The sequence below is a fragment of the Dipodomys ordii genome, unplaced genomic scaffold (genome assembly GCF_000151885.1).
Source record: "Dipodomys ordii isolate 6190 unplaced genomic scaffold, Dord_2.0 Scaffold17, whole genome shotgun sequence".
NCBI classification, from domain to species: Eukaryota; Metazoa; Chordata; class Mammalia; order Rodentia; family Heteromyidae; genus Dipodomys; species Dipodomys ordii.
The window spans coordinates 12,132,492-12,159,350 of NW_012267233.1; the positions used below are offsets into that span (position 1 = coordinate 12,132,492).

The 26,859-nt window shown below is 35.4% G+C and overlaps 1 protein-coding gene and 1 pseudogene across 1 annotated transcript in view; both read left to right on the forward strand.

The window, feature by feature from the left end:
* Nucleotides 1–26,859, forward strand: part of Stk3 (serine/threonine kinase 3) — a 235,087-nt gene that overhangs the window by 133,809 nt on the left and 74,419 nt on the right. The window contains exons 7-9 of the mRNA XM_013012550.1: nucleotides 3,737–3,874; nucleotides 5,324–5,449; nucleotides 22,632–22,824. Of these exons, the coding sequence (XP_012868004.1) occupies nucleotides 3,737–3,874; nucleotides 5,324–5,449; nucleotides 22,632–22,824 (457 nt within the window). The remainder of the gene's footprint in view (nucleotides 1–3,736; nucleotides 3,875–5,323; nucleotides 5,450–22,631; nucleotides 22,825–26,859) is intronic.
* LOC105982697 lies at nucleotides 12,750–15,180 on the forward strand (annotated as a pseudogene).

The window sequence follows — 26,859 nt, forward strand, 5'->3', positions numbered from 1 at the left end:
TTGTTTTTCTTCTCAAGGTGACATTCTATCATTGAGCCTCACTTCAGCTTGTGGCTTTTTGTTGATTAGTAGGAGCTAAAAGTCTTACTGACTTTTCTGCCCAGGTTGGCTTTGAACTGGTATCACCAGATCTCAGCCTTCTGAATAGATAGGATTATAGACATGAGACTCCAATGTCTGGCTAAATTTGACCTCTTTCAATCAAATCTGATCACTTTTTCTCCCCTCAATGTCCGTACAATTTTCATTTTTCATTGCGACATTGACTTTTTAGGGCTATGTGTTTTTTTTTTGTAGAATTTCATAATTTGCCTTAATGTAAACCATTAAGCAAATTTGTCTATTCCTCTAATTTCTATATTGCCTTTAATTAGAAGTTAGATCTACAGTAAGTAGGGTTATCCAGTAGAATATTCTATGTGGACTGAAATTTCCTAATAACTGAATAGTGTGATAGCTACTCGCCTTATATAACCCAGGGCACTACCTATTTTCTTCTCACTTAATTCACTTTCCAGGTTGGCAAATTGACCTTCATTTGCCAGATTAGTTATGAGTATTTCTCTAACTAGAGATGAAGGAAGTTTTGAATTTCTATTCCCAACACTTTAGTCAGTGCTCAGAGACTGTATTCTAGGAATAAGTTTCACTCAGACTACTGTTCTCTTCAATACCTTTATATTTGTGTTTGAGGTAGTGGTGATAAAAACTTAGGGTTGCATTTTATATTAATATCCAGAAAACCTCTCATTTTTTTTTCCTTCCTCTTCGTGATTTATTATTTATCTAACTAAATTCTTACTCCTAGATTGCTAAGCAGTTAGTACCAGTCTTTTATACCCTGAGAGAAGTCTGATAATTGCCTCATCTGATCATTTTGTTTTAGATGAAAATAAGAAACAAAACACAGTGGAACCCTCACAGGCAAATTAGAACCCAAGCCCATTTTTCGCCCTTTCAGGTCCACTGTTTGGTTCATTAGTTGTACTGTTTGCTCTCTTCTTTGTAGTGTCTCTCTCTTCTCCCTTTCTCTGTCCTTCTCAGAAATTATTACTGTAGTTTGGTTTTAGAAAGCACTAATTTTAAAATTTATTTTCATTTTTAAATTATCTTTAAATGTATAGAGGGATTTCAATTCAATGAGTCAATTTTGGTGTATAATGATTCTCGATCAGTGTTTTTATTTGGCTAAATAGCTTGCTACTTACTATGTGTGGTATCAGGTAACAGCTATGTTTATTTAGTTCTTTATAGCTTTATAAAGTGCCTTTTCACTCTTTATCTCATTTATTTGTTATGAAGATACAATTTGCTCATATACCTAAGGTTCTTAAATAGAAACATAGATTTCTTTGTGATCTTTGCGTGACCCTCACTTCTGTACACTCAGAAATCCTTAGCTTCAGACATCTGTGTTGACTCATTCTGTCAAGATTATAAATTTAGGCATTGTAGTGTCTCAGTTCAAGCCCTTTCTATAGCTTTAGAATCTTGGAGTCTAAGGCATGAAATTCCAAATAAGACAATAACTACCTGTTTTGTAGCACCTCTACTACTGTGATCAGGGAAGTGTTTTTTAAAACTTAATCAGAGGTTCAGTATGTAGTTAAGCAACACATTGTGTTGAAACAAACACAGGATAATCATATAATTTATTGTACTAACATTCTTCAATCAAAATGGTGTTAGAGATAAGATAAATTATATGGCTATAATGTGTGTGTGTGTGTGTGTGTTTGTGTGTGTGTGTGTGTGTGTGTGTGTATGTGTGATTTGGTTGGTGGTGACTGAGTTAGTCTAAGGCTAGACTGATTGCCAAAACTTTCTATGAGGGGCTTATTACCTAATAAGCTTATATAAAATGTGGAAATTTCTAAGAGGATCTTTTGTGATTTATGAATAGTTAGTTCAATACAGTAAGGTCTATGAAAAATCTGTTCATTTGTTATTGATTTTCTAAAATTTAAAAAATGGAAATAATATGGTATTCCAGAAAACATTTTGGTAGATCAGCTAGTAAGAATTATTTATTTGAAGTTTATACTCAATATTCATAATTGCTCAATGACTTTTTGAGTATAGAACATGACATTTGCATATACTTTATGGTAGTACTGGGTAAATAAGAGTTAGAGTTTAGCTTTTTATCCCTGGATTTCTAATAACTACTGCAGAGGTGAACCATACATGTTAAGATTATCTGAAGATAAAACTGGAACTTATTGGCTCAAAGTTCAAAGGAAAGAACTCTAGCTTCAAGGACATAAATCACTGAATTGTTATCCGCCAATTTGTAACAAGTGCAGATGAACAAGTGCATTTATCTAGACAATCTAGTATCTTTTACCTGCACTTTGAGGTCATTCTACATAGGGGTTTGTAGGTACTTTGAACTCTGCAGAGATGAGAGTTCAAATTTATTTTCATTTTCTCATTCGAAGAAACAGACAGACTTGTGTCCTCTTTCTAGCTGCTGTTGTTAACCCCATTTTGTCCTAGCCTCATTAGGCTCCAACTCAACTATGGAATCATCTGAGATTAAGTTGTTCAGAGACACTCTATTATTTGCTGTTGTTTAGTATGTGCTCATTTTTTCTCCACCAGTTGACTGTGAGCACTGAGATATGTATACCATTTTAAAATCTGTGTATACCAAATAAAAAATTATGCAAACCATTTAAAAAATCTGTGATTAAAAAGTCAGGTACTTAAGAAGAACTGAAAGGACTGTGTGCAAAATAGATGATTGATCAAGCTTGAAGAAGCCCACACACAAAAAAAGAACATATATCTCAGTTTAAATAAGCTCAATTCCAGCAGATTCTTACCATGTAGGAAGATGAGCTTGATATTGTCTAAGTAGAGTAAATCCACTGGTGCTATTCTTTGGCCTATCACTTTGCTACTCTAATGTACAGCATTATTTGAACACACAGAAAATGGCTTTATAGATACTTATTGTTTCATTAAAAGATGCTAATTATTTTAATATTGCCTACATTGCTTTTTGAAGACTATCATTGACATATGTAATATGATGCAAGATGTATATGAATATTCTCAATCTATTCAAGGATTTGCTCTTTTTGAAGAATAATACATATATATCCATAAGAGGATTAACTTAAAATCAACAGGCTTGAAAGTATTTACTGTTGTGTTCTCAGAAAATCATTTGGATCACTTTCCAAGTTAAAATCCATTGATTGAAGCCTGGCGCTGGTGGCCCATGCTTCTCAGGTGGCTGAGATCTAAGGATTATGGTTTAAAGCCAGCCCCAGCAGGAAAGTCTATGCAACTCTCATCTCCAATTACCTACCTGAAAACTAGAAGTAGAGCTTGGCTCAAAGTGGTATAATACTAGTCAAGCAAAAAGAACTCAAGGACAGTGCCTAGACACTGAGTTCAAGCTCTGAGACTGACAAAAAAAAAAAAAGAAAATCATGGTAGTACATTGTAGTAAGTGGCTACAGTCCGAGACTGATAAAACAAAAAATAGATAAAATAAGGAATGATGTGCTCAATGAACTACATTTCAAACAGAGGAAATTTAATGGGAAATGATTACATTAGTAGCAGATGGACTTGCTTCCTGAATTACAATCTTAATAGAAACATGAGAACAGCTTAATTTGTTTCTGAGATTTTTGACTGTGATAAAAGATAAAGAGATTTGTTTGTTTGGTTGTGCCATTGTGATTTTTACTTTGTCTTCTGAATGTCTCCTTTGTACTAGGCTATTTTTATGATTCCTACAAATCCACCACCAACATTCAGGAAACCTGAACTTTGGTCTGATGATTTCACTGATTTTGTTAAAAAGTGCTTAGTGAAGAATCCTGAGCAGAGAGCTACTGCAACACAACTTTTACAAGTGAGTACTTATAAGGGAAACATTTTTTCTTAATACCTTTTGACTTTTTTACATTGACCAGAAAAACTCCTTAGGAAGTATGGATAAAACTCACCTTTCCCTCTCCTCCTCTCTTTCTTTCCCCCGCACCCCACTTTCTTCTGTATACTTTCTTTGCCTCATTTTTTGTTTCCCAAGTGTGATCTTCTAACTTCTTTCTTTTCTTCGTTGTTAACTTTCTGCTTTTTTACTTATGTGTGCTGGTCCTGAGGCTTGAACTCAGGGCTTGAGCACTATTCCTGAACTTTTTTTGCTAAAGACTAGCACACTACCACTTGAACTACAACTCCACTTTCAGCTTTTTTGCTGGTTAATTGGATAGAGAGTCTCACAGGCTTTTCTACCCTGGATGGTTTCAAACTGTGATCCTCAGATCTCAGATTCCTGAGTAGCTAGGCTTACAGGTGCCACCAGTGCCTAGCCTAACTTTTGCTTTTAAGCCTGTTTTAAAACATTCAGAGGGTTCTCATTTTAATAATGAATTCTCAACTCCATAGTTGTTATTTTTCTTGGCTTTTTCAAAATTATATTCTTTGACTCAGTATTTCTACATTAACTTTTAGTTGTACTATAAGATATACTTGAGTACAAATGAAATTGCACATGAGGATATTTTGAGTTTAAAAGCATTAAGTTCTGTAGACTAATGGTAACATGGCACTGCAGTAAATTCACAATGTATAGTACAAAGACATGGTTGCAGTAGACTAAATGAACTAAATATGTACATTGGCATTTCTTATAAATTACAATGTGGCTTGTAGAGGTAGCTCATAGTTTTTCCAGAGAATAAAACAAAGCATAAAAGAATGTGAGTTTCTATACCTTTTTTTTTAAAAAAGAGATGTAATTCTATTAGTTTAGTTTTTTTAAAAAAAGAGATGCAATTCTATTGGTTTAGTTTTTATAGGTTTTAGTTTTTATGTTGATCTCATTTCTGTTAATATCATCAGATTGAATATCTCATATCTAAAATACTTATGACCACAAATAGTTCAGATTTCAGTGTTATTGGGAATATTTGCATAGGCTATCAGTTAAATCTGAAAATATGTCAGCTTATAAAGATTAATTAAATTCTATAACTAAATACCAGTATAAATTTATTTTTATACACAATATAAATACTACTTATATTACTAATTTGATAAGTATATATTTAAGAATAATAGCTTTATTAATGGAGTTATATTTTTATATATTTGCTTTAAGGTGTTCTAAAAAGAAACTGAAAAAATATGGTTTCAGAATCATCCAAAATACTGTTTTCTTAATTAACAAATCTAGTTGTATTTAAAAAAAAGTCCTGAAGCCTATGATCTTGGTTAGCATTTACTAGTGTTTTAAGATTTGTTAGCTACAATTCAGAAAAGTCTTTTGAACTTACGTAATTGAAATTTACTCTTCTAGCATCCTTTTATCAAGAATGCCAAACCTGTATCAATATTAAGAGATCTGATCACAGAAGCTATGGAGATCAAAGCTAAAAGACATGAGGAACAGCAGCGAGAACTGGAAGAGGAAGAAGAAAATTCGGTTTGTAATTATACTAAGAAAGTAGACTTTTTAAATCTGTTGAGTTATTTTTCGATACTTTTAATTTGTTTCTTAAAATATGTTAATAATGTTTATTATTTTATTATAATTATGAGGTATGTTTGTTTCATCTTTTAGAACATTTTTTGCATTAAATGTGTGATTGTCTTTTCAGATGTCTTAAAAATGACATTAGTGGAATGTAATGTTGATATAGTAGTATTCTGTGTTAACGAGTGTCCAATTAACATTTATTCTCTAATGAATAACCATCTTGCATTTGGACATTATTATGTCATAACTTCTAAAATTTAATTTCAACTGATCACCAACTGTGCTATAAATACTTGATAAATACTGGAGAAACAAGATTCTTTATTTATTGTTGGTATAAATGTAAAATGGTACAACCTCTTCTGTTGTAAACAATCTGCTGTTTTCCTAACATTAAACATAAGTTTAGCATAATTGTATACTTCTACTCATAGATTCACACAGATGATACACAACTTATGATGGTTCAACTTTTTCACCTTTACAGTGGTATAGAAGTATATGCATATAACTATTCTGTTTTGCATGTTCAAAATACTATTGTTACTTTAAATATTTAACAATTTTATGTAAATTAGTCTGTTTTTTCTCAGTTATAGGTTAGAGGAAGTAGTCTAAACTCATGTAAGGTAGGCTTGGCTAAAACTGATGATTAATACATTGATGTGTTAAGTTCAAGGTAGGGAAGAATGTCTACCATTTGTGGGTAGGACTGAAAAAATTGTAGACAAATAATATACCGTGTTTTTGTATTTTTTTAATTCAAATAAGCATTTATTCTCTGGAGTAAATCTAGTATTTCTGAGTAACATTATTATGTTCATTGTTGTTAATTGAAATTATAAGAAAAATTAATGTATGATAGTGATACATTGACTTACTTTGCTTAGGTTATATTTTCAGGCAAAAGCTTCATATTTACTTGATTAATCATTACCCATAAGACAAAAGTCATGGACACATGCATTTTTATAAGAATAATGAAATATGCAGAATAGATCTAAAGTACTTTCACCAATTGTAAAAGTATATGCTTTCAGAAGCATTACCCATGTTGAAGTCTCAAAATTGTATAGTGAGTTTATACTGTTTATTTCTCTGAGAGTCTTTTTGCAAATTTGCCTAACTAAATTGGATTATATAGTACCATTTAAAAATAAGACAGCTAGCCGGGCGCTGGTGGCTTACGCCTGTAATCCTAGCTACTCAGGAGGCTGAGATCTGAGGATCATGGTTCAAAGCCAGCCCGGGCAGGCGAGACCGTGAGACTCCTATCTCCAATAAACCACCAGAAAACTGGAAATGGCACTGTAGCTCAAGTGGTAGAGCGCTCGCCTTAAGCTGAAGAGCTGAGGGACAGTGCCCAGGCCCAGAGTCCAAGCCCCACAACCGACCCCCCCCCAAAAAAAGACAGCTAATATCTTTGATATTTACTTTAATGGCCAATTTATATAATTAAATTATGCTAATTTTTATTTGAAAATCAGAAATTTTTACAAAATGGATATTTATTTTTGACCAAATAAGTACAAAGTGTAATGTAGGTTGGTTTAAAAATTGTAAACATACAAGACCTTTTCTTATTCCTATTATAGTTTATACTAATTTATCAGTCTCATTCAAAGTATAAAAATGCAATTCAGTAAGTTATAATTATCTAAGGGCAATTTATTGTCATCTAGCATTTAAACTAATTAATCAGTTTTTAAGATAGTTGTAAATTTGCCCTTATGGATTACTGAAATACTGTATAGGCTTTTGAATGCTTAAATATATATGTAGTAAAACGGTTTCATACCTGCTCTTTTAATAAAATAAGGCAAAGATTCATTAATGGTATATTACTTAAAAGTGGAATAATGATGCTATTAAGTTGAATTTATAAGGCATAGACAAGCACTAGTAGTAATTTAAATTAAATGGCATGCTGAACACAACTTGGGATACTTCTCTGTGTTAGGCTTGAATGAAAATTTTTTCATTGTTATGCATGTACCAGAAACTTTATTTTCCACTTTAAAGAAAAGTACTAAGAATGTCTTTTCATAGTAGTAATGATGTAGAGAAAAATTTTACTAATTTTCCATAGATCATTTACCATTGGAAATGAAACAATGTGACATTATGCAGACATGGTATATCCTTGTTCAGACATTAAATTTGATTTAAGTTTGATTTACAGAAGCATGAGAACTGAAAAATGTCATTTATTATTATTATTATTATTATTTTTTGTCGGTTGTGGGGCTTGAACTCTGGGCCTGGGCACTGGCCTTGAGCTTTGCTGTGCTCAAGGCTAGTGCTCTATCACTTTGAGCTACAGCACTACTTCCTGTTAAAAATTTTTATCCAACCTATTTTCCAGACTTTCAGGGTAAGATGACATATTATAAGCTTATCCTGGCACAGTGGATTATGCCTACAACCTTAGCCTTTTGAGGGATATAGATTGGAAAGATCATGGTTTGAGGCTAGCTCAAGCAGCCTTCTTAACCAGTAGCTAGGCATGGGAACATGAGCTTGTCATTTTGGGGTCATCTCATCTTGGCCTATCTAGGCCAACCTCAACATAAATGTTCTATTCAGCATAAATGTTCTGTGTTTTTGTAATAAAATAGGGAACAAATGGAAGCCTATAATATGGGAAGATCTCCCATGTTCATCAGAAGAATTAATATTGTGAAATGACTGTATTGTCACAAGCAATCTACAGTTTCAGTCTCCATCAGAAATACAGTGACATTCTTCATAAAACTAGAAAAAAAGCCCTAAATTGATTTAAGGATACGAAACACTCCAAACAAAGCTATCCTGATAAAAATAACAATGCTGGAAATATCCTAACACCTACTACAGAGTTATAATAACAATAGCAGTATGTTACTGGCACAAAAATGGGCAGGTAGACCATTATGAAATAGAATAAAGGTCCTAAATAAATCCAACTGAAAAAGGAGCCCAAATCATACCCTGGAGTAAAGACTGCCTCTTTTGAAATAGTGCTGGAAAATTTGGATATCCAAATATAGGAGACTGAAACTATCAGTTTCTCATCCAGTGATTTCAAACTAGATCAGTGACCTTTATTTAAGACTTCATACTGAAAATTTTTGAGGAAAACATAAAGAAAACACTTGAAAATACAGACATAGGCAAGAACTTTATTAATAAAATCCAACAGTTCAGAAAAGAATAGCAAGAATTGACGATGACCATTACATCAACTTAAAAAGCTTCTACACAAGGGAAACAATTACTAGTGAAGAAACAGCTTGAAAAATGGGAGAAAAATCTTGTCATCTGAGAGAGGATTACTATCTAAAATATATAAATAAGAATCAAACCAGTATATGAACACATGAACTGAACAGACAGTTCTCAAAAGATGAAATACATCTGGCTAATAAGTTCATGAAAAATTGTCCAACAGCCTTAGCCATCACAGATATGCGAATTAAAGCTATATTTTGGCTGGGTGCCCATGGCTCATGCCTGCAATCCTAGCTATTTAGAAATCTGAAATCTGAGGAGTCCAATTCAAAGCCAGTCTAGGCAGGAAAATCCATGACATTCTTATCTCCGATTAAACTCCAGAAAGTGAGAAGTAGAACTGTGGTTTAAGTAGTAGAGTGCCAGCCTTGAGCAAAAAAACTCAGGAAGAGTACCCAGGCCCTGAGTTCAAGCTCTAGTACTGGCAACCACAACAAAACCAAAAATGACGTCGTGATTCCATCGCACCCCTTCAGAATGTCTTTGCTAATGAGGATGGAAAAACCCTTACACATTTTTGGTAACCAGTATAGAAATCAGTAAGGTTCCTCAAAAAACTAAAAATGGAACTATTATATAATTCAGCTCTACCATTCCTCAGTATATATCCAATGAAAGTGTAGTGGGAATATAAGAGATATAATTGCATGTCCATGTTCAGTGCAGCACTGTTCACAATAACCAAGTTATGGAATCAGGTCTAAGTGCTCTCAGTAGATGAATGAAGAAAATGTGGTGCATATAGTGTGGAGTTTTATTCAGCCATAAAGAAGAATGAAATTATGTTAGTGGCAGCAAAATGGACAACTGGAAATTATCACGTTAAGTGAAATAAGCCTGATTCAGAAAAACAGATTTCTTTTTTTCTCTCATATACATAATGTAGTTTAAAAAGAAAAAGAAATAAAGTGGGGGATATTTGGGAAAAGTAAGAGGGCAAGTAGGAAAAGAGCTAAAGGACAAGCACTGACAGTGGAGTGATTATGACTAAAGTAGATTGTGTACATTATAAGTGCTTTAATAAAAATACGACATATAAAAGAGAGCAATTAAACCTGTTGGAATTACTTAAGAAGTGCGGGGATAAGGGAAATGATAGAAGGGGTGAGCCTGATCTGGTACACTGTTCATGTATGGAAATGTCACAGAAACCTTCCCAGTAATATGTGCTGATAGAAAATCTTCATAAAAATATGGCACAATTGATAGTATATTTATTTTTTTTATTGTGAAAATACTGTACAGAGGAGTTGCAATTACATGGGCAAGATAATGAGTACATTTCTTATCAAGCATTGTAGCCTCCTCCTTTGTTTCCTATTCCCATCCCTTCCCATCCCCCCCTCCGTCCCCCCACCCAATCCGCCCCCCCACCAAAGTTGTAAAGTTCATTTTCGACATAACGACTTGTACATCTCATTGTTGCAATGGGTCCACCTGTATCCCTATTTAAATGATTTGTTTTTCCCCTTCCCCTCCACAAATTATACCAACATCAAATACAGTGAAAGCAGGGGTTATACTGTGGGGGAGGGACATACAAAGCAACAAAGAAATCATCTTATAAATGTGTTAGAAACAATTGCATGAAAGAAAAAAAATTTGAATACATATCTTAGGGTTCATTTCCCTAACATCACCTTTTCTGACCTTTTCTGCTTGACTCAGACATATACTAGATATTGCAAATAAGGGACACCATGGGACCTATGTTTCTTTGGGCCTGGCTTACTTCACTTAATATAATTTTTCCAAGCCTTTCCATTTCCTAACAAATGGGGCAATGTCATTCTTTCTGATGGAGGCATAGAATTCCATTGTGTATATATACCACATTTTCTTGATCCATTCATCTACTGAGGGGCATCTGGGTTGGTTCCATATCTTAGCTATAGTAAATAATGTTGCAATAAACATAGTCGTACTGGTAGCCTTAGTGTGGTCTTGTTTGTAAACATTTGGGTAAATGCCCAAAAGTGGGATTGCTGGGTCATAGGGGAGCTCTATGTGGAGTCTTTTGAGGAACCTCCATAGTACTTTCCAAAGTGGTTGAACAAGTTTACATTCCCACCAACAATGAAGTAAAGTTCCCTTCTGTCCACATCCCCTCTAGCATCTGTTGTTATTAGAGTTCTTGATTATAGCCATTCTAACTGGAGTGAGGTGGTATCTCAATGTTGTTTTGATTTACATTTCTTTTATGGCCAGGGAAGTTGAGTATTTCTTCATGTGTCTATTGGCCATCCTTCTTTCCTCTTCAGAGAAATTTCTCTTTAAGTCTTTAGTCCACTTATTTATTGGGTAGTTGTTTCTTTGAGGATTTGTTGTTGGGGGATTTAATTTTTTGAGTTCCAAGTATATTTTATTTTATTATTTTTTTGGGGGGGGTCTGGTCGTGGGGCCTGAACTCTGGGCCTGAGCGCTGTTCCTCAGCTCTTCAGCTCAAGGCTAGCACTCTAACACTTGAGCCACAGCGCCACTTCTGGCTTTTTTCTTTTTGCTTATGTGGTGCTGAGGAATAGAACCCAGGGCCTCGGGCATGCAAGGCAAGCGCTCTACCACTGAGCCACCTTCCCAGACCCCAAGTATATTTTAGATATGAGACCCTTGTCCATTGTAGGGCTAGTGAAGATCTTCTTCCAATCCGTGGGCTTTCTATTGATCTTGCTAGCTATGTCCTTTGCCATGCAGAAGCTCTGCAATTTCATGCAATCCCATTTGTCCAACATTTCTTTGATTTGTTGTGTTTCTGGGTCTCTATTAAGAAAATTTGATAATGTATTTTAAATATGTGAAGAGTGTGGTAGGAGCCAGGTTCCCAGGCTCATGCATATAATCCTAGCTTCTCAGGAGGCTGAGATCTGAAGATTATGGTTCAAAGCCAGCCTTGGTAGGAAAGGCCTTGAGACTCTTCTCTCTCCAATTAACCACCAGAAAACTGGAAGTGGCTCTATGGCTCACAGTGGTAGAGCGCAAGCCTTGAGATGAAGAGCTCGGGCAGTGCTAGGCCTAGAGTTCAAGCACCATGACCGACAAAAGAAAGCAAGAAGGGGGGGGGGTAGTGGGACCGTGGGGCGGGGGGAGGCAGAGTCAGAGGGGGAGGCAGAATCAGGAAGGCAGGCAGGCGGTCAGACAGAAAGGATATGGTAGGATATGGTAGGTCCTAGAACAGGTTATTGCACACTATTTGTGTAAATTGCCAGCTAATGGAATTTTAGTCATTTGTCTTTGGTGCCCTCTAGTGGACTTTTTGTAAACTGCTCAAACACCGCCATCATTCTCAAAGGTGTTATTCTAAAATGTTTGATTTTCTAAGCTCTTTTATATTCGGTTAATCCTGACATGTGTTGGTTGTAAGAGAAAAAAAAGGAAGTCATGGAGAATTTTGGTATTGTCCAATACTGGGGATGGAAGATAATATTATGTTTGGAAACTTTTATTATAATGCCAAGAACTTGTACAGTCTTGTATCATAGAGCCTCTGAAGTCCTTCCCACATGCCTCCACCATTTGGACTTGTACTGATGAACAAGTCTTTTATGACTCAAGATCCTGACAGCTTTGATGTAGCTTTAAAACATGCCTTGAACATGCAAAGTTAGATTCTATGAAGTTTGTTTGTTAATAAAGACATATGTCAAAGACAGCAGCTGTATAAGCTGTTATGCTAGTTTTGCATTGACATAGACAGACCACCTACTTACAGCCGTGGAAGAGAATTCATTCTTTGTGAATTCTTTGGGTATTCAGAGACTAAACATCTTAGTAACATTAAGTGATTAAATGAATATCAGTTTAACCTGTGCAGAAGATGTGGAAGTGGGGCTTAAGGGCAGCTATTTGATGGAGCCATGTTTTATGTTTTCTTTATAGTTCTTAGATCTAGTAGTATTGCAACCAGATTTAACCATTTGATCCCATTGTGAACTATTTCCCTTGTATGGAAATGGCAGATGTAACTTGTATAATTAAGATAATGAGGTAAGTCTTTGACTTTATTTACAAGTGAAATTTGCTGGTAATGATCTGTTGCTTCACTTTAATAGTTTCATCTTGCCCTAAGAGTATTAATTAGCGTTTTTTAAAATTTGAGACATTTAAGTAAATGTACAGTGATTATTTTTACTTTTAGTCAATTAGTGATTAAAGTTTATGTTTTGACAAAAGGTTAATCACCACCAAACCTTGAATTCAGTCATGCTCAAGGATGGGAGTGAAAGATTCCTACTACAGTTTTCCACTGTTTTCTGCTCATCTCATTGAATTGTATGACAGATGCCTCGCAGACTTCTTAGTCAACTCTTCCATCACAAATAAATAATTGGTTTCATTCTCTCATTGTGAGCAGAAGTAGTAAAGCCCATTAAGTTACTTCGGGTTATAAGTAACTGACATTATTTGCTATGTTTTTCTGCCTTCATTTATTCAAATTGGAATGTCTTACAATTTTCTTTATGGAGGGAGTCAATTTGATTTTACTAGGTCCAGAATACTGAAGTTACTTTTGATCTATTTTATTTTGCAGAAGCTTTCTAGGCTCTGCTGAGTTTCTTTCTTTCATACTATCTTTCAGATTAGACCTGTCATTTCTGCTATTAAAGGACCATTTTTTTAGTATAGGTTCCAATTAACCTGAAGTCTGGACCTCAGCATCAGCTTTCTATTCGTTTCTTTATTTAATCTTATTTTCCAATTTATCCTTTAGTTTTCAAAGTGTGCCTGTCACTCTTCTGCCTGGCAGTTCATACCAGCATGCAGCATTTAAAGCATTCTGTAAGTGGTAGGCATCTTTTAATGGCAACAAACATACTGCTTTCCATTCAAGCTAGAATCACTCAACTTTGGTGTTTTTTTCCCCCCAATCTGGATTACTACATCTAGGCCTAGTTTTTCTAAGGGAACTAACTTAATTCTAAGGAACAAGGGCATCTTAATTCTGTTGTTTTGTTATTCCTATTTTCAATGTGTATTTATCTTTGAAATTGTGAACATTTGTTCAGCTGGCTTTTATCTCAGAAAATAATGTGGATTCTGATTTGAGGGCTGGATGCAAACACCTCTAGGATGGATTTGAACTTTTTTTTAATCAGGCATCTAGAGTTCTACCTTACTGAGACTGTATTAGGTTAATGTCTTTGTATGAGGTCCCCAAACCAAATGGCAGTGCCAAATTGAAAGCAGAGCATGTGGTTTCAAATTCTACAGAGAGCCTTCCTTAACCCCAACTTTATGCTTAAACTAGGTGAGATTTGTCACCTCTTTACCTCTAGATTATTTTTTCCTTATTTACCCTTTCGCTGGAGATATAGAGCTTTAAGATTCCCACCTTGTGCAGGATTTCTGATTCTTCTTTGAAGAGAACCCAAACTTTTTTGTCCACCAAAATATAAACCTTATTTAACCACCACTCTCCTTCCCCAGCAGTACATGCTCTAAGGGCAGACCTAAAATCAGAGTTCGCTGAATCTCGGAGAGGAGGTGGGTTTCCTTTACTATATTGAGAGCTCAGCTATGTATTTATACATTTGTTACATTGATCGTTTGCTGCTTCATTAGCATCTTTAAAAACTTCCCCGTCTTGCAAAATAGCAGGTAAAAAGGCCGAGAATCTGGACACTGGAAGAAACCTGAAGCCCAGAAGACTGGTGTCGAAGGCTATTTCTCAGGCTAAAATGCCTGAGAAAGGGAGGCCTCGCCGCAACTGAAACCTGTTTTGCATCAGCAGATACTCCCAATCTGCGATGTATTCCAGAAAAAATTGTGTCTAAGAGGAAGTACTCAGCTTCTAAACCCAAGATTGAAAAGAAAAAGAAGGTCCTTGTTACTCACAAAACCAGTTGGTGTGACAAAAACAGTGGTACCTGGGTGATTAAGCTTGGGAAAATGCCCAGCCACTCACTGAGGATGTGCCTCAAAAGGTGTTGAGCCATGGCAAGGAGCCCTTCAGTGAGCATGTGCGAAGGCTGAGGGCCAGCATCACTCCAGGGACCATCCTAATCATCCCCACTGGGTGCCACAGAGGCAAGGGAGTGGTTGTCTTGAAGAAGGTGGGCAGTGGCTTGCTACTTGTTACTGGACCTCATTCCTCAGCCATGTTCCTCTGGGTAGAACATACCAGAAATTAGTTATGGCCACCTCCACAAAAATTGATACCAAGGTGAAAATTTCCAAACACCTCACTAACATTACTTCAAGAAGAAGAAGCTTCAGAAAGCCAGACACCAGGAAGATGAGATCTTTGACACACAGAAAGAGAAATATGAGGTTACAGAGCAGCCCAAGGTTGATCAGAAAGCTGTGAGCCCACAAATTCTACCTCAAATCAAAGTTATTCCTCAGCTCCGAGGCTACATACAATTTTTTTTGTTTTAACAAATGGAATTCATCCTCACAAAATAGTGTTCTGAACTGAGAGCCTAATTAAATCATATATATATATATATATATATATATATATATAAAAGTATTAAAGATTTCTAGACCACTAAAAAATTGCAGCTTTTTCTGTGATTGGTTTACTGAATATTTATTTTTTCTGAAGAATTGTTTTCATATCATAGTAGAATGCATATGTGTTAGCATTTTCCAGTTGAACAAAAGCCATTGTGATTCCTGTTTTTATATTTATTGTATTTGCAGTGAAGATGTTTCATGCAATTTAAGAATAAAAATTTATTTCTCAATTAGGACATGTACTTGAGGAGTATGCTGTCTCAGTACTATAAATTTCAAACATATTCTAAAGCATTAGTGTAAATAGCCTTAAAATAATTTGATTATTTGATTATTGAATCATTTTATTATCAAATATTTTAAAACTCCTTTAAGGTAGTAAATATGGCAAATGTAAAATCTGATTTTTTTTCCTCAGACTTTTCCAGCATAAATCTGTCTTAGCGATGGACTAGGATTTCCTAATAATGTTTTCAAATATTTGTATTCCATGTGGATTTTGTGATTCATAAGCTGGACTATCATCAGTACTCTTGTTTTGCATTCCTGGCATGTGATGGCCACCGATTGAAAATGCTATTGTATTCCTTACTGGAATTGGCTGCCTTCCGCTGTGGGGAAGCATCTGTTCCACAGATCTTTTTCTATAAAGTATCAACTTGGTTTTCTTTATTGAAGTCCCAAAGTATAACTTTGAAAAACATTATAAATAATTGTTTCTACAAAAATATAAAAAGTAGCAAATCAGTTTTAACAGTCATCCAAAATATCAAGGATATGTTCAAGATAATGGTTTCTTAAAAGTAAAAATTTTCAGCACCATTCCCAAGTTATTGGTATCTATGTTTTAAGTTTCATAAAAATTAGCTAATACTATCTGTACTTCATTAGTTACTTTTTAGGTGCCACTTTCTCATTCATGAACTGAGCATTCATGCTTTTCTTTTCTTTTTTTTTCCTCCATTGGTAAATTAGGTAAGCATCTTTTAGCAAAGTGACTATCTATACAAAAGTACTATGTGATAAGAGCTTGAAAACTATTATTGTTTTGACATTTTGTGGGTTTTACTGTGTTTCTACTAATTCACACTTGTGTGAATTCAAGGGGGCAAGCTATTTCCTTTGGAGATTCAATTCCAATATAGACTTATTGGAAGATTAAGAGTACTATTTCATGTCATTGAGATATTGAGATGTTATGTTTCTTGGTAAGTTTAATGGCTATAGCATTGAATCTTATAAGAACAAATGACAGGGCTGGGAAGGTGGCTCAGTGGTAGAGTGCTTGCCTTGCATGCATGAGGCCCTGGGTTCGATTCCTTAGCACCACATAAGCAAAAAGAAAAAAGCCGGAAGTGGTACTGTGGCTCAAGTGTTAGAACACTAGACTGGAGCTGAAGAGCTGAGGAACAGCGCCCAGGCCCAGAGTTCAGGCCCCATGACCGGACCCCCCCCCAAAATAAAAAAGAATAAATGACAAATGAGTCACAAATATAAAAATAGATTTATTGTTTTGAGAACTGGTGTCATCTAAGATAAAATATTTAAAGTAGTAGATTTTAAAAGAAAAACTGATAGAAAAAAAATCAACTTCTGAATCCTTGGTGGGATCTACCGTGTGTGTGTGTGTGTGTGTGTGTGTATGTATGTATGTTATTTTCTTCATCTTTAACAGATGAAAGCATGCTTTTGCAAATCTTTAATGTAATTAAATTGAACTGAGGAAAATGTTTCAAATGGTTTAAAAGCTTTACAAAGTTGGCGGTTAGAATTCAAGCTTTAGCATCAGATAGGCCTAGTTTAAATCTTGCTTCTACTCTTATTTGTTGTTTGTCCTTGGACAGATTTTTAAACAAAATTGGGTTTTGGGTTCATTCTTTGTTCAAGACAAATAATACTTCACAGGATAAATCAGAGCATTAAGCTGGATGACAGTGGCCCCTGCCTATAACCCTAGCTGCTCAGAATGCTAAGATCTGAGGATCATGGTTCAGAGCTAGCCCAGACAGGAAAAAGACTTTTATCCCTAACTAACACCCCCAAAAGCCAGAAGTAGAGCTATGACTGAAGTGGTAGAGAGCTAGCCTTGAGCAAAAAAGCTCAGGGTCAGCCACCAGACCCAGAGTTTAAGCCCTTGGACGGGTGCATACACGTGTACACATCCACGCATACACACAACAATCATGGGAGTAGCCTATAAAAAGACTTCATAATAGTGCTTCTAATTTTCATTGCTGGTAACTATGTTTATCGTTATCAAATGAATAAACTGAATGACTTCAGTTTAACATTTTTCTCTCAAAGTTTCTTCAGTAATCACTATATTTATAGTAATGATAGTTTAAATGAAGTTATATCACTAGGACCTCACATAACATTGTTCTTAATTCTGTATTTTGTAACAAAATGAAGTATTTGTCAGCAAATAACATAGGAAGAACAGTGCTCTGTACTGTTTATCAGGAAAAGAACTGTTAACAAAATCTCTTTTTTGCTGTTAGAGATTTGAGAGTCAAATAAAGGATTTAGATAAGGCATTACGATTACAACATCGTGTAGTAAATATGATCTGCATAAGAAAAATGTGTTAGGGAAATGAAGTTACACATACTTAAGTTTCAGAGTATCTGAACTGTGAAAACATTTGCCTCTGTTGTAAAAAGTTTATAAAACACCCTGACCAAATTTATGCTTATGTGTTTTAATATGGCCTATTTATCCTTTAAGATTTAAACTCAATAGAGAAACTAGAAGATTCCAAACATAAAGTAATGAAAAGAAGATGTAAATGCTAACTACCCTTATTTTATCAGAACATATTATATACAGGTATTAAAATATCACAATATACATATGAGCAGTTATGTGTTAGTTATTATGTATTAATCAATTTTTTTAAAGTTTAAGGGAAATAAAGATTTAACTCAAAGATAGCCTTTTCTGTGAGGCTTTCTCTACTTGTGATAGGCAAAATTAGAGGCTCTACTCTTAAATTACCATTATACTGTCAACACTTTTCTTATACTTCTTAAGAGGTTGTCTTGTAATTTATTATTCCATTGCCAGGAAATTCTCTAGAACTCATTCCTTTAAAAACCAGATGGAATAAAACTGTCTTAATCATCTTTCTATCTTCAATGCCTGTTCCACTATTTGACATATTACAGATGTGTAATAAATGCTTAGTGAATAAATTAGTAAGTGATAATATAAATTGATTTTATTGAATAAACACTTATTAAGTACTACCATGTACCAAATATTTTGGCAGTGAGAATTTGGCAGTTAGAAAGAATCTCTTGCCTTCATCAAACTTCTATTCTAGTGGTACAGAAGGCTACATCCAGGCTGGAAAAAAATACAGAAAGACAAAAGAATTGTGAATGATGGAAGCTTCCAATCAAATTGGTGATCAGAAGTCTCCCTGAGGTGGCAAAATCAAAGTTAAATAAATGTCTTATAGAAGAGCATTCCAGTCTGGAAGATCAGCCAATTTAAAGACTACAAGAGGAACATGGTTAAAATTACTCAAATAATAGCAAAAGAGGCCAACATGGCTGGAGTTTGATGAACAGGAAGGAATGTGATAGGAGATGAGATTGGCATATGTTACTAGGCTAGATCACATTTGGCTATGATAGTTTGGATTTATTCTACATGTGATGAGAGGCCAACTGCAGAATTTGCAGCAAGAAAGTAATGTGACATGATTTGTCTTTAGAAAAGGTTGATATGTATGTGGTGTGTAGAACTGAAAGAGGCAAGAATGGAAATAGTGAAAAACAAGAGGCTTTTCTTATAGTTCAAGTAAGAGGGTAGGGCTTGGACTAAGTAATTCATATGGGCACTCTGGAAATAGGAATTGGTGAAATAAGCAATTAAAATGTTAAGCCTGTACGTCTAACTTAAGCATTCAAGCAGATAAACATTTAAATGTTAAGAAGATTCATGTATGTGGTAGAATAATGGGCTAAGGAGTGAAATAATTGTGGTCAGGTGTGGTGGTGTATACTTATAATCCCATATATAAGAGGAACAAAGTTCAAGACTAGCCTAGGTAAAAAGATAATAACACGATTATCTCAACAACAAGAAGGGTGTGTGGTGCACACCTGTGATCCCAGTTACATAGGATATGGAGGAAGGAAAATCTCAGGCCAGGTTACCCAGGCAGAAATGCAAGATTCTGTCTGAAAAACAAACTAAAAAGCAAAAGAGCTGGGGTGCTACCTCACTTGCCTAGCGAGACTGTGGCCAATGAGTTCAATCCTCATCACTGCCCAAAAAAGAAAAAAAAAGTTTAACTCCAACTGTTTTAAATAGGGAAGTTTCTCACATTTTGTGTCTCTCAGCTTTCCAGCTTTAAGCAGTAAATGAATTAATTTGGTTTCTTTTCTACCATGAAGGGCCTTGATTTTTTTTTATTCTTTGAAAAAGTAAATTTATATTGAATGCTAGAATGAAATACTTCAATGGATTCAAAAGTTCTATAAGAAAGACGTGTGTCTATAAGGTATTTACCTTTATAAAAGATTTTTATAAAGTAAGTGCTTAGAATATGAGAGCAGACATTGAAATGTACAATGTAATGCATATTGTTAAACAGTTTGTTAATAGTTAAGTAGTTTGTTAAATAGTTAACAAAAACTGAATTAGCCACTGAGGTAAACTATATTTGACTGGGAAAATTTTAAGTAGGTAGGGGAGAAAAAGCATTCTGGGTAGAGAAGACATGTACAAAGTCTTCATGAGCATACTAGCACACTGTAGTATTATGGAGGAAGGTTCAGTTAAAGAACTGATGGATATGTGAGCAATGGGAAAATAGGATTGGTGGGTAGAACATAGAAGACATTAAAATCCTAGTAGAAAGATGTAGCTGTGTGTGTGTGTGTGTGTGTGTGTGTGTGTGTGTATACACTGTGGCTGCTGAGCTTGCTTGCTCATGGCTGTTATTCTACCATTTGAACCTCCAGCCTAACATTTTACTTGTTATTTTGGAAATACTGTAGTCTCTTAGACTTTTCTGCTTGGGTTGGTTTGAGCCATGATCCCTGGATCTCCTGAGTTTCCCTGATCCTCCTGAGTTTCTTAGTGCCAGGTTCAACTTTTTAATGTAGACAAGAACTAGGATACATTATAGATTCTTTCCTTTTTTTTTTGTCAGTTGTAGGGATTGAACTCAGGGCCTGGGTGCTATCCCTGAGCCTCTTTGTGCTCAAGGCTAGTACTCTATCACTTCCTATTTTCTGGAGATAAGAGTCCTGATTGGGCTAGCTTTGAACTGCAATGCTCAGATCTCAGCCTCCTGAGTAGATAAGATTACAGTTGTGAGTTACCTTTAATATAAGAATACCTTAGAGAGCTGGGAGCTGGTGGCTCATGCCTATAATCCTAGCTACTCAAGAGACTGAGATCTGAGGATTGCAGTTCAAAGCCAGCGGGGCAGGAAACTCCGTGAAATTCTTATCTCCAATAAACCACCAGAAAACCAGAAGTGGCACTGTAGCTCAAGTGGTAGAGCACTAGCCTTGAGCTGAAGAGTTGAGGGACAGTGCCCAAGCCCAGAGTTCATGCCCCACGACCCTCCCACACACATAAAATATCTTAGAAGAAAAAAAAAAAGAGCCAAGGTGTCTGTACTTCTAGTTACTCACTAGGCTGAGATCCATATGATCATAGTTCAAAGCCATCCAAGGCAGAAAAGTCTGTGAGACTTCATCTCCAAAATAACCAGCAAAAAGCTGGTCTGGAGGTTGGAACATCAGGTCAAAGGTTGGAATATCAGCCAAGCAAGCAAGTATAAGGCCTTGAGTTACAACCTCAGTGTAGCCAAACAAAAACATCCTGATGCAAATAAATATTCAAGAAAGAGGCCAGATATGATGGCTTACATCTATATTCCCAGCTACTTAGGAGGCGTAGATAGAGAGAATTGCCATTCAAGGCCAGCCTGGTCAGAAAGTTAGCAAGACCCCATGTTGCCAGTAAGCACCATTCACAGTGGCTTGTACCTGTCATCCCATCTGTCTAGGAGGCATAAAAAGGAGGATCACCATCTCAACCTAGCCATGGTAAAATGCTAGACTTTGTTAAACCTTGTGGAAGCTTAAAGGCCTAGAGGTGTGTCTCAAAGGATAGAATGCCAGTGTAGCGAGTAAGAGGTCCTGAGCTCAAATCCTGGTTTACCCCCCCAAACCCCCCCACACACACAAAGTATGGTGCTGTGAGTATACTACCTTTGAGGAAGGTGTGAAAACTCCTTGTTCCTGGTAACTGCAGAAATTTTGTATACTTTTTTCCTTATCATCTTAACAGTAGGGAGAAACCTGAGGACTTAGATGTTTGCCTAAAGGTCCAGTGACTGAGGCAGGAGCTGAATTAACCTCTGTTTCTACATTATTCAATATGAGACCCAGAAGGTATTAGTTGTAGTTATGAAAGGTATAAGACAACAAAGAATAAACCCAGTAGCAGTGAGAATAGAAAAGAAGACATGAAACTGAAAAGAAATTGTTTCTGATGAGCTTGTTGACTGATTGTATATAGGGAGTGAATGAGCGCATGAGCAGAAGAAGACATTGAAGTTTTATTTGCGGGGAGCTAGTGAGTTTCCAGTTTAGTGGTCATGGTTACACAACACTGATGATTCTTAGTGCCATAGAACCATCCACTGAAAAATTTGCAAAAGTAGTAAGTTGTGTTATATATATTTTACCACAATTGAAGAAAAATGCTAGTAGCTATTATAGAGGTTAGAAGTGTTATTCCGCCTATTAGAAAAAGAAGTGATAGATGGGTCCTGGTGGTTTACTGTTACCCTAGCTACTTGAAAGGCTGAGATTGGGATGATCCATGGTTTGAGGCCAGTCTGGGCAGAAAAGTTTAGGAGACCCCTTATGAACCCATAGCTTGGTGGGATTGTATGTTCCTATCACTCCAACTACTACAGAAAACCTAAAATAGGTGGCTCTTGGCCTATGTGCATGCCTGGGTAGGAAGTAACAAGTGCAGAAAAGGGGCCCTGAGTTCAAACCCCAGTACCACCAAGAAAAAGTTCAAGTACAAACATATTCAATCTTTAAAGTGCCCTGTTGTATGTTTATTTCATCACTGTGTTCTGTTAATGTATTTGTGGATAATTTATTGAACTCAGTCCTTATTTCAAAGTCTACTAGCAGTTTCTGTTTTTATCACTTTCTGTTGCTTGAGTTTTAATTACCTAAAGCCTTAGGTTGTTTTGCTAATTTTGCCCTTTATGATAACATTTGTGTGTATGCTTATATGAAAAATAATAATTATAGTATGATTATCATTATTAACAATATTAACATATTCTTGTTAAGAGTTAAGAAATCCAATTGTCCCAAAGCAGTGTTTCTTCACTGTGGTGTTTTGTTTCCAGGATGAAGATGAGCTGGATTCCCACACCATGGTGAAGACTAGCTCAGAAAGTGTGGGCACAATGCGGGCTACAAGCACAATGAGTGAAGGGGCCCAGACCATGATTGAACACAACAGCACAATGTTAGAATCTGATTTGGGGACCATGGTTATAAACAGTGAGGATGAGGAAGAAGAAGATGGAACTATGAAAAGTATGTGACCTTTTCCTTGAATATGAGTTCCTTATTTTGAAAGTATACTTATATGGAAACCAGAATAAGCAAATGATGGAAATTTTGTGGGTTTAACTTTGATAGCCCCCAAAAAGGAAAAAAGAATATATTAATATTATATTATATATATAATATATATTATATATTTATTTTAAGCTGGGTGCCAATGGCTCATGCCTGTAATCCTAGCTACTCAGGAGCCTGAGATCTGAGGATCGTGGTTCAAAGCCAACCCGGGCAGGAAAACCCATGAGACTCTTATCTTCAATAAACCACCAGAAAACTGGAAGTGGGTGCTGAGGCTCAAGTGGAAGAGTGCTAGCCTTGAGCTGAAGAGCAACCAGGCCCAGAGTTCAAGCTCCACAATCGACCAAAAAATTTTATTTTAATATAACACATAGTAATATATCTTTAAAATGGAAACCAGAATAGTCTTATAATTACCTTAAAAAGAAAATGATGTAAATTTTTGGGTTTTAGCTTTGATAGCAAAAAAATAAAATATAGCACAAGTAAACTTTAAAATTTATTTTAATATAACACATCGTAATACGTCTTTAACTTAGGGTTGTAGAACTTTTTTTCCTGTTGACGGATACAAATCCATAATTTAATTTGTAAAGTATTTTAGAGAGAAGATAGTGCCTAGCATTTACTTTTCCAATTAAAATAGCAAGTCTAAAATTTCATTCCAATAAATACAAAATAATACTATTTCATGTTGTCTAAATTATCAGTTAAACCACAGAGACAGGAGTCCATGCTATGGGAAGAAATGAGGGCTAAAGCAGGAAAATAAGAAACCCTCAAAGAAGGATTAGAGTCAAGAATGCTAATAGAGAAGACTATTCCATGCATGTTAACTGCTGCTTATCATGGATGAGACACAGTCCAGGGGTCTAAAATGATTCAGACATTCTCTCTGACATCTGTTGCTTACATCTGTTCTTTCTTTCTTTCCTTCCTTCCTTTTTTTCTTCTTCCTTCCTTCCTTCCTTCCTTCCTTCCTTCCTTCCTTCCTTCCTTCCTTCCTTCCTTCCTTCCTTCCTTCCTTCCTTTCCTTTTCTGTTCTTTTCTTTCATAGTTTTAAAAGATACTGCAGTTAATAATGCAGGATATTGTAATTACACAGTGAGAGAGTACAAACAATTCTCTTTAAACAATTATTGACCTTTCTCCCTCCCTTCACTACAGTAGTTTCTATGGTTATTGTCAAAGACTAAGGTACTAGATGGTTTTCTACTACATGCTATTGTTTTCAAATGGTAGGATAGCACAATTACATGATTTGTGCCATTAGAGAGCTTAGAAAGTTACATATATTCAAGTGATTTGCTAGTACTGTGAAATGGATATGAAAATTTCCTCTCTGACATTTCTATTTATTTTGCCCACCCCTTTCTTGGTGCTACTGCCCCAGTATTGCTGCTCCAGTGAAATCCTACCTCAAAGTTTCACTTAGCTCACTGTTGTTGCTTTCTTCACATTTTCTGCTATGTGGCTCATTATGGGTTACATACTTTGGAAGGGGAAAGTCATGATGTACAAAATGCAAACAAATTGCTTTTATATGTAGTTAATCAGTATGGCAGTGTGTAGAGGTAAGTATATGAATTTTTTTCCCTCCGATCACTGGTGGGCATCCTGAACCTTTGTTCTGGAAAGCAGCCTGAATTTTGGATTCCAAGAAAATTCTGAGCTTCTGAGCATAGGTTTTTTGCAATCTAACATGTTTATTGCATAAGATGTTCTTGTGGCTGATATTAAAGTACAATTCATATACCCTATAGATCAAAAAGATTCCAAATTAAGATAGCACAGCACATACCATCACATTTCTGCAAGTTGATAAAATTCTTTCACTCATATTTTAGGATTCTTAGAACATTTAAGAGCTCTTAAGTGCTTGCTTTATTGTACATCTAGTGAGCTATTTATTAAACTTTCTACAAAACTACCAAAACAACTTATTTATACAATTGTATATTGAAAAATCATAAGTATAGTGGTTTTAAAAAATGAGTCTATGGAATTTAATTTATGTTTAATTATTACATTTCAAGGAAGAAGTAATGATGATTTATCAGATGTCATATTTTAAATTATACCATAGATTTTCACATAATTTGTGAATTTATCTATGACAACTGTAGAAATCAATATATTATGATTTTATTATATGATTATATATGGATGACTGTTTCACAGAGATCTTAAGAAAAACCATTTTTAAATTGAGTAGATAGTGCTTTAAATTTTTACATTTGTTTTATGTCTCAGCAGGTTTTAAATCCCATGTGTTTTAAGTTCCTACAAGTAGACATCATTCTATGATGTAAGATCTCCATTTTCACCAAAAGTTAATCAAGTAATATTAATGTAACCCTCACATTGTTACTCAGTAGTATGATAGTAACAAATGTGGAGTTTTTGAGGGAAGACTTGCTTTAGTATATTTCCTAGTGCAAGTCTCTATAGTCCCTCACTCATGAGCCTTCCTAATGAGCTCCTGCTTCCTGTCTGGGTTCCCTATCCTCTCTACACAATGCCTCTAGCATTCCAGTAACTGCCAGTTGCTTTTGGGCTATTGCCCAACACTGATTTAAAGGCAGTATATGCTCTGGTCCTTACATATATTTCTACTCTCATGTCTTATTATTGCCTGAATTCTTACAGTGCTCTTTCTTACTTTGGAAGGTTGGACTTCCTTAATCCTTTTATGTAGACTGAATAGAATATTTCTTTATTTTTATTTTTATTTTTTTGGTCCGGTCATGGTGCCTGAACTCTGGGTCTGGTTGCTGTCCCTCAGCTCTTCAGCTCAAGGCTAGCACTCTACCACTTCAGCCACAGTGCCACTTCCGGCTTTTTTCTTTTTATATGGTGCTGAGGAACCGAACCCATTGCCTCAGGCATGCAAGGCAAGTGCTCTACCACTGAGCCACCTTCACAGTCCTAAATAGAATATTTCTAAATAGAATATAACTTAGTAATAAAATAACTTGGGTTTCATTGACATATTTTTTCCTCTCCCCCTTGCTCAGTGTGTGTATGTGTATTCATTTAAACTACCTAAAAGGATGCTCAGTTTCTATATCCAAGCAAATTCAGGGTTTGGGTGCTATGTCTTTGGACACTGGAAAAGTCTTTGACAATGTCTTCAGTATTACCCTTACAGACACTATATAGTTTGACCTAGTTGATGATCCTGTTATGAGCATTGAACAGTTACACTCCAACATGTTTATTTCAATCAAAATTTATTAGAGGAAACAAAAGTTAATCTAGATTTTATTTAAATTTAGCAAATAAAATTAAATACATGAATAAATATTATAAAATAATAATAAAATCTAAAAACTATAAGGATGCTTTAAAGATAGTAGGTAATCTATGCAGAATCATCCCTATCTTCTTACTCTATCACCTGTTCCTGCCAACAACTTGGAAAGCTGGAACATTGAGCTCCTGGGCTTTCTCCAGCTCTGCTTTTTATTCATCGAGGAAGGTCGGATCTCCCTGGGACTGGAAATGCAGAGCCACTTAGTAGCTCTGTCATTTCTCCCATCAGCAAATTCTTGCTCCCATCTCTTCTCTGCTTCCACCTAGACCTTGTCTCATCTTTCTTTATTCATTAAGCTAGCCAAAAACATTCTTTAGAAAATTACTATTTTCAAAATGAACTCAGTGGCACTAGCATGAGAAAGGGATATTTGATAGTTGACAAGATGAAAAAATGTTAAGGGATACCCTGATAATCTGGCACATGTTTAGCAATGTATATAGAGATAATGAGGTGAAAGAAAGAATTATATTCCCTGTTTGTGAAATTTAACATCTTTAAGTAAATGGATACAGTTCCATGGAGGCATGAAAGGATGAAATAATTTTTTTTTGGCAACGAGAGGACGTATGATTTTCTCAGAATTCAGCCATGAACCAAATATTGTGCTCTGGACTTCAGATATATTAATTTGTTTAATCCTCACACGAACCCAATAAAATTTCATTTTA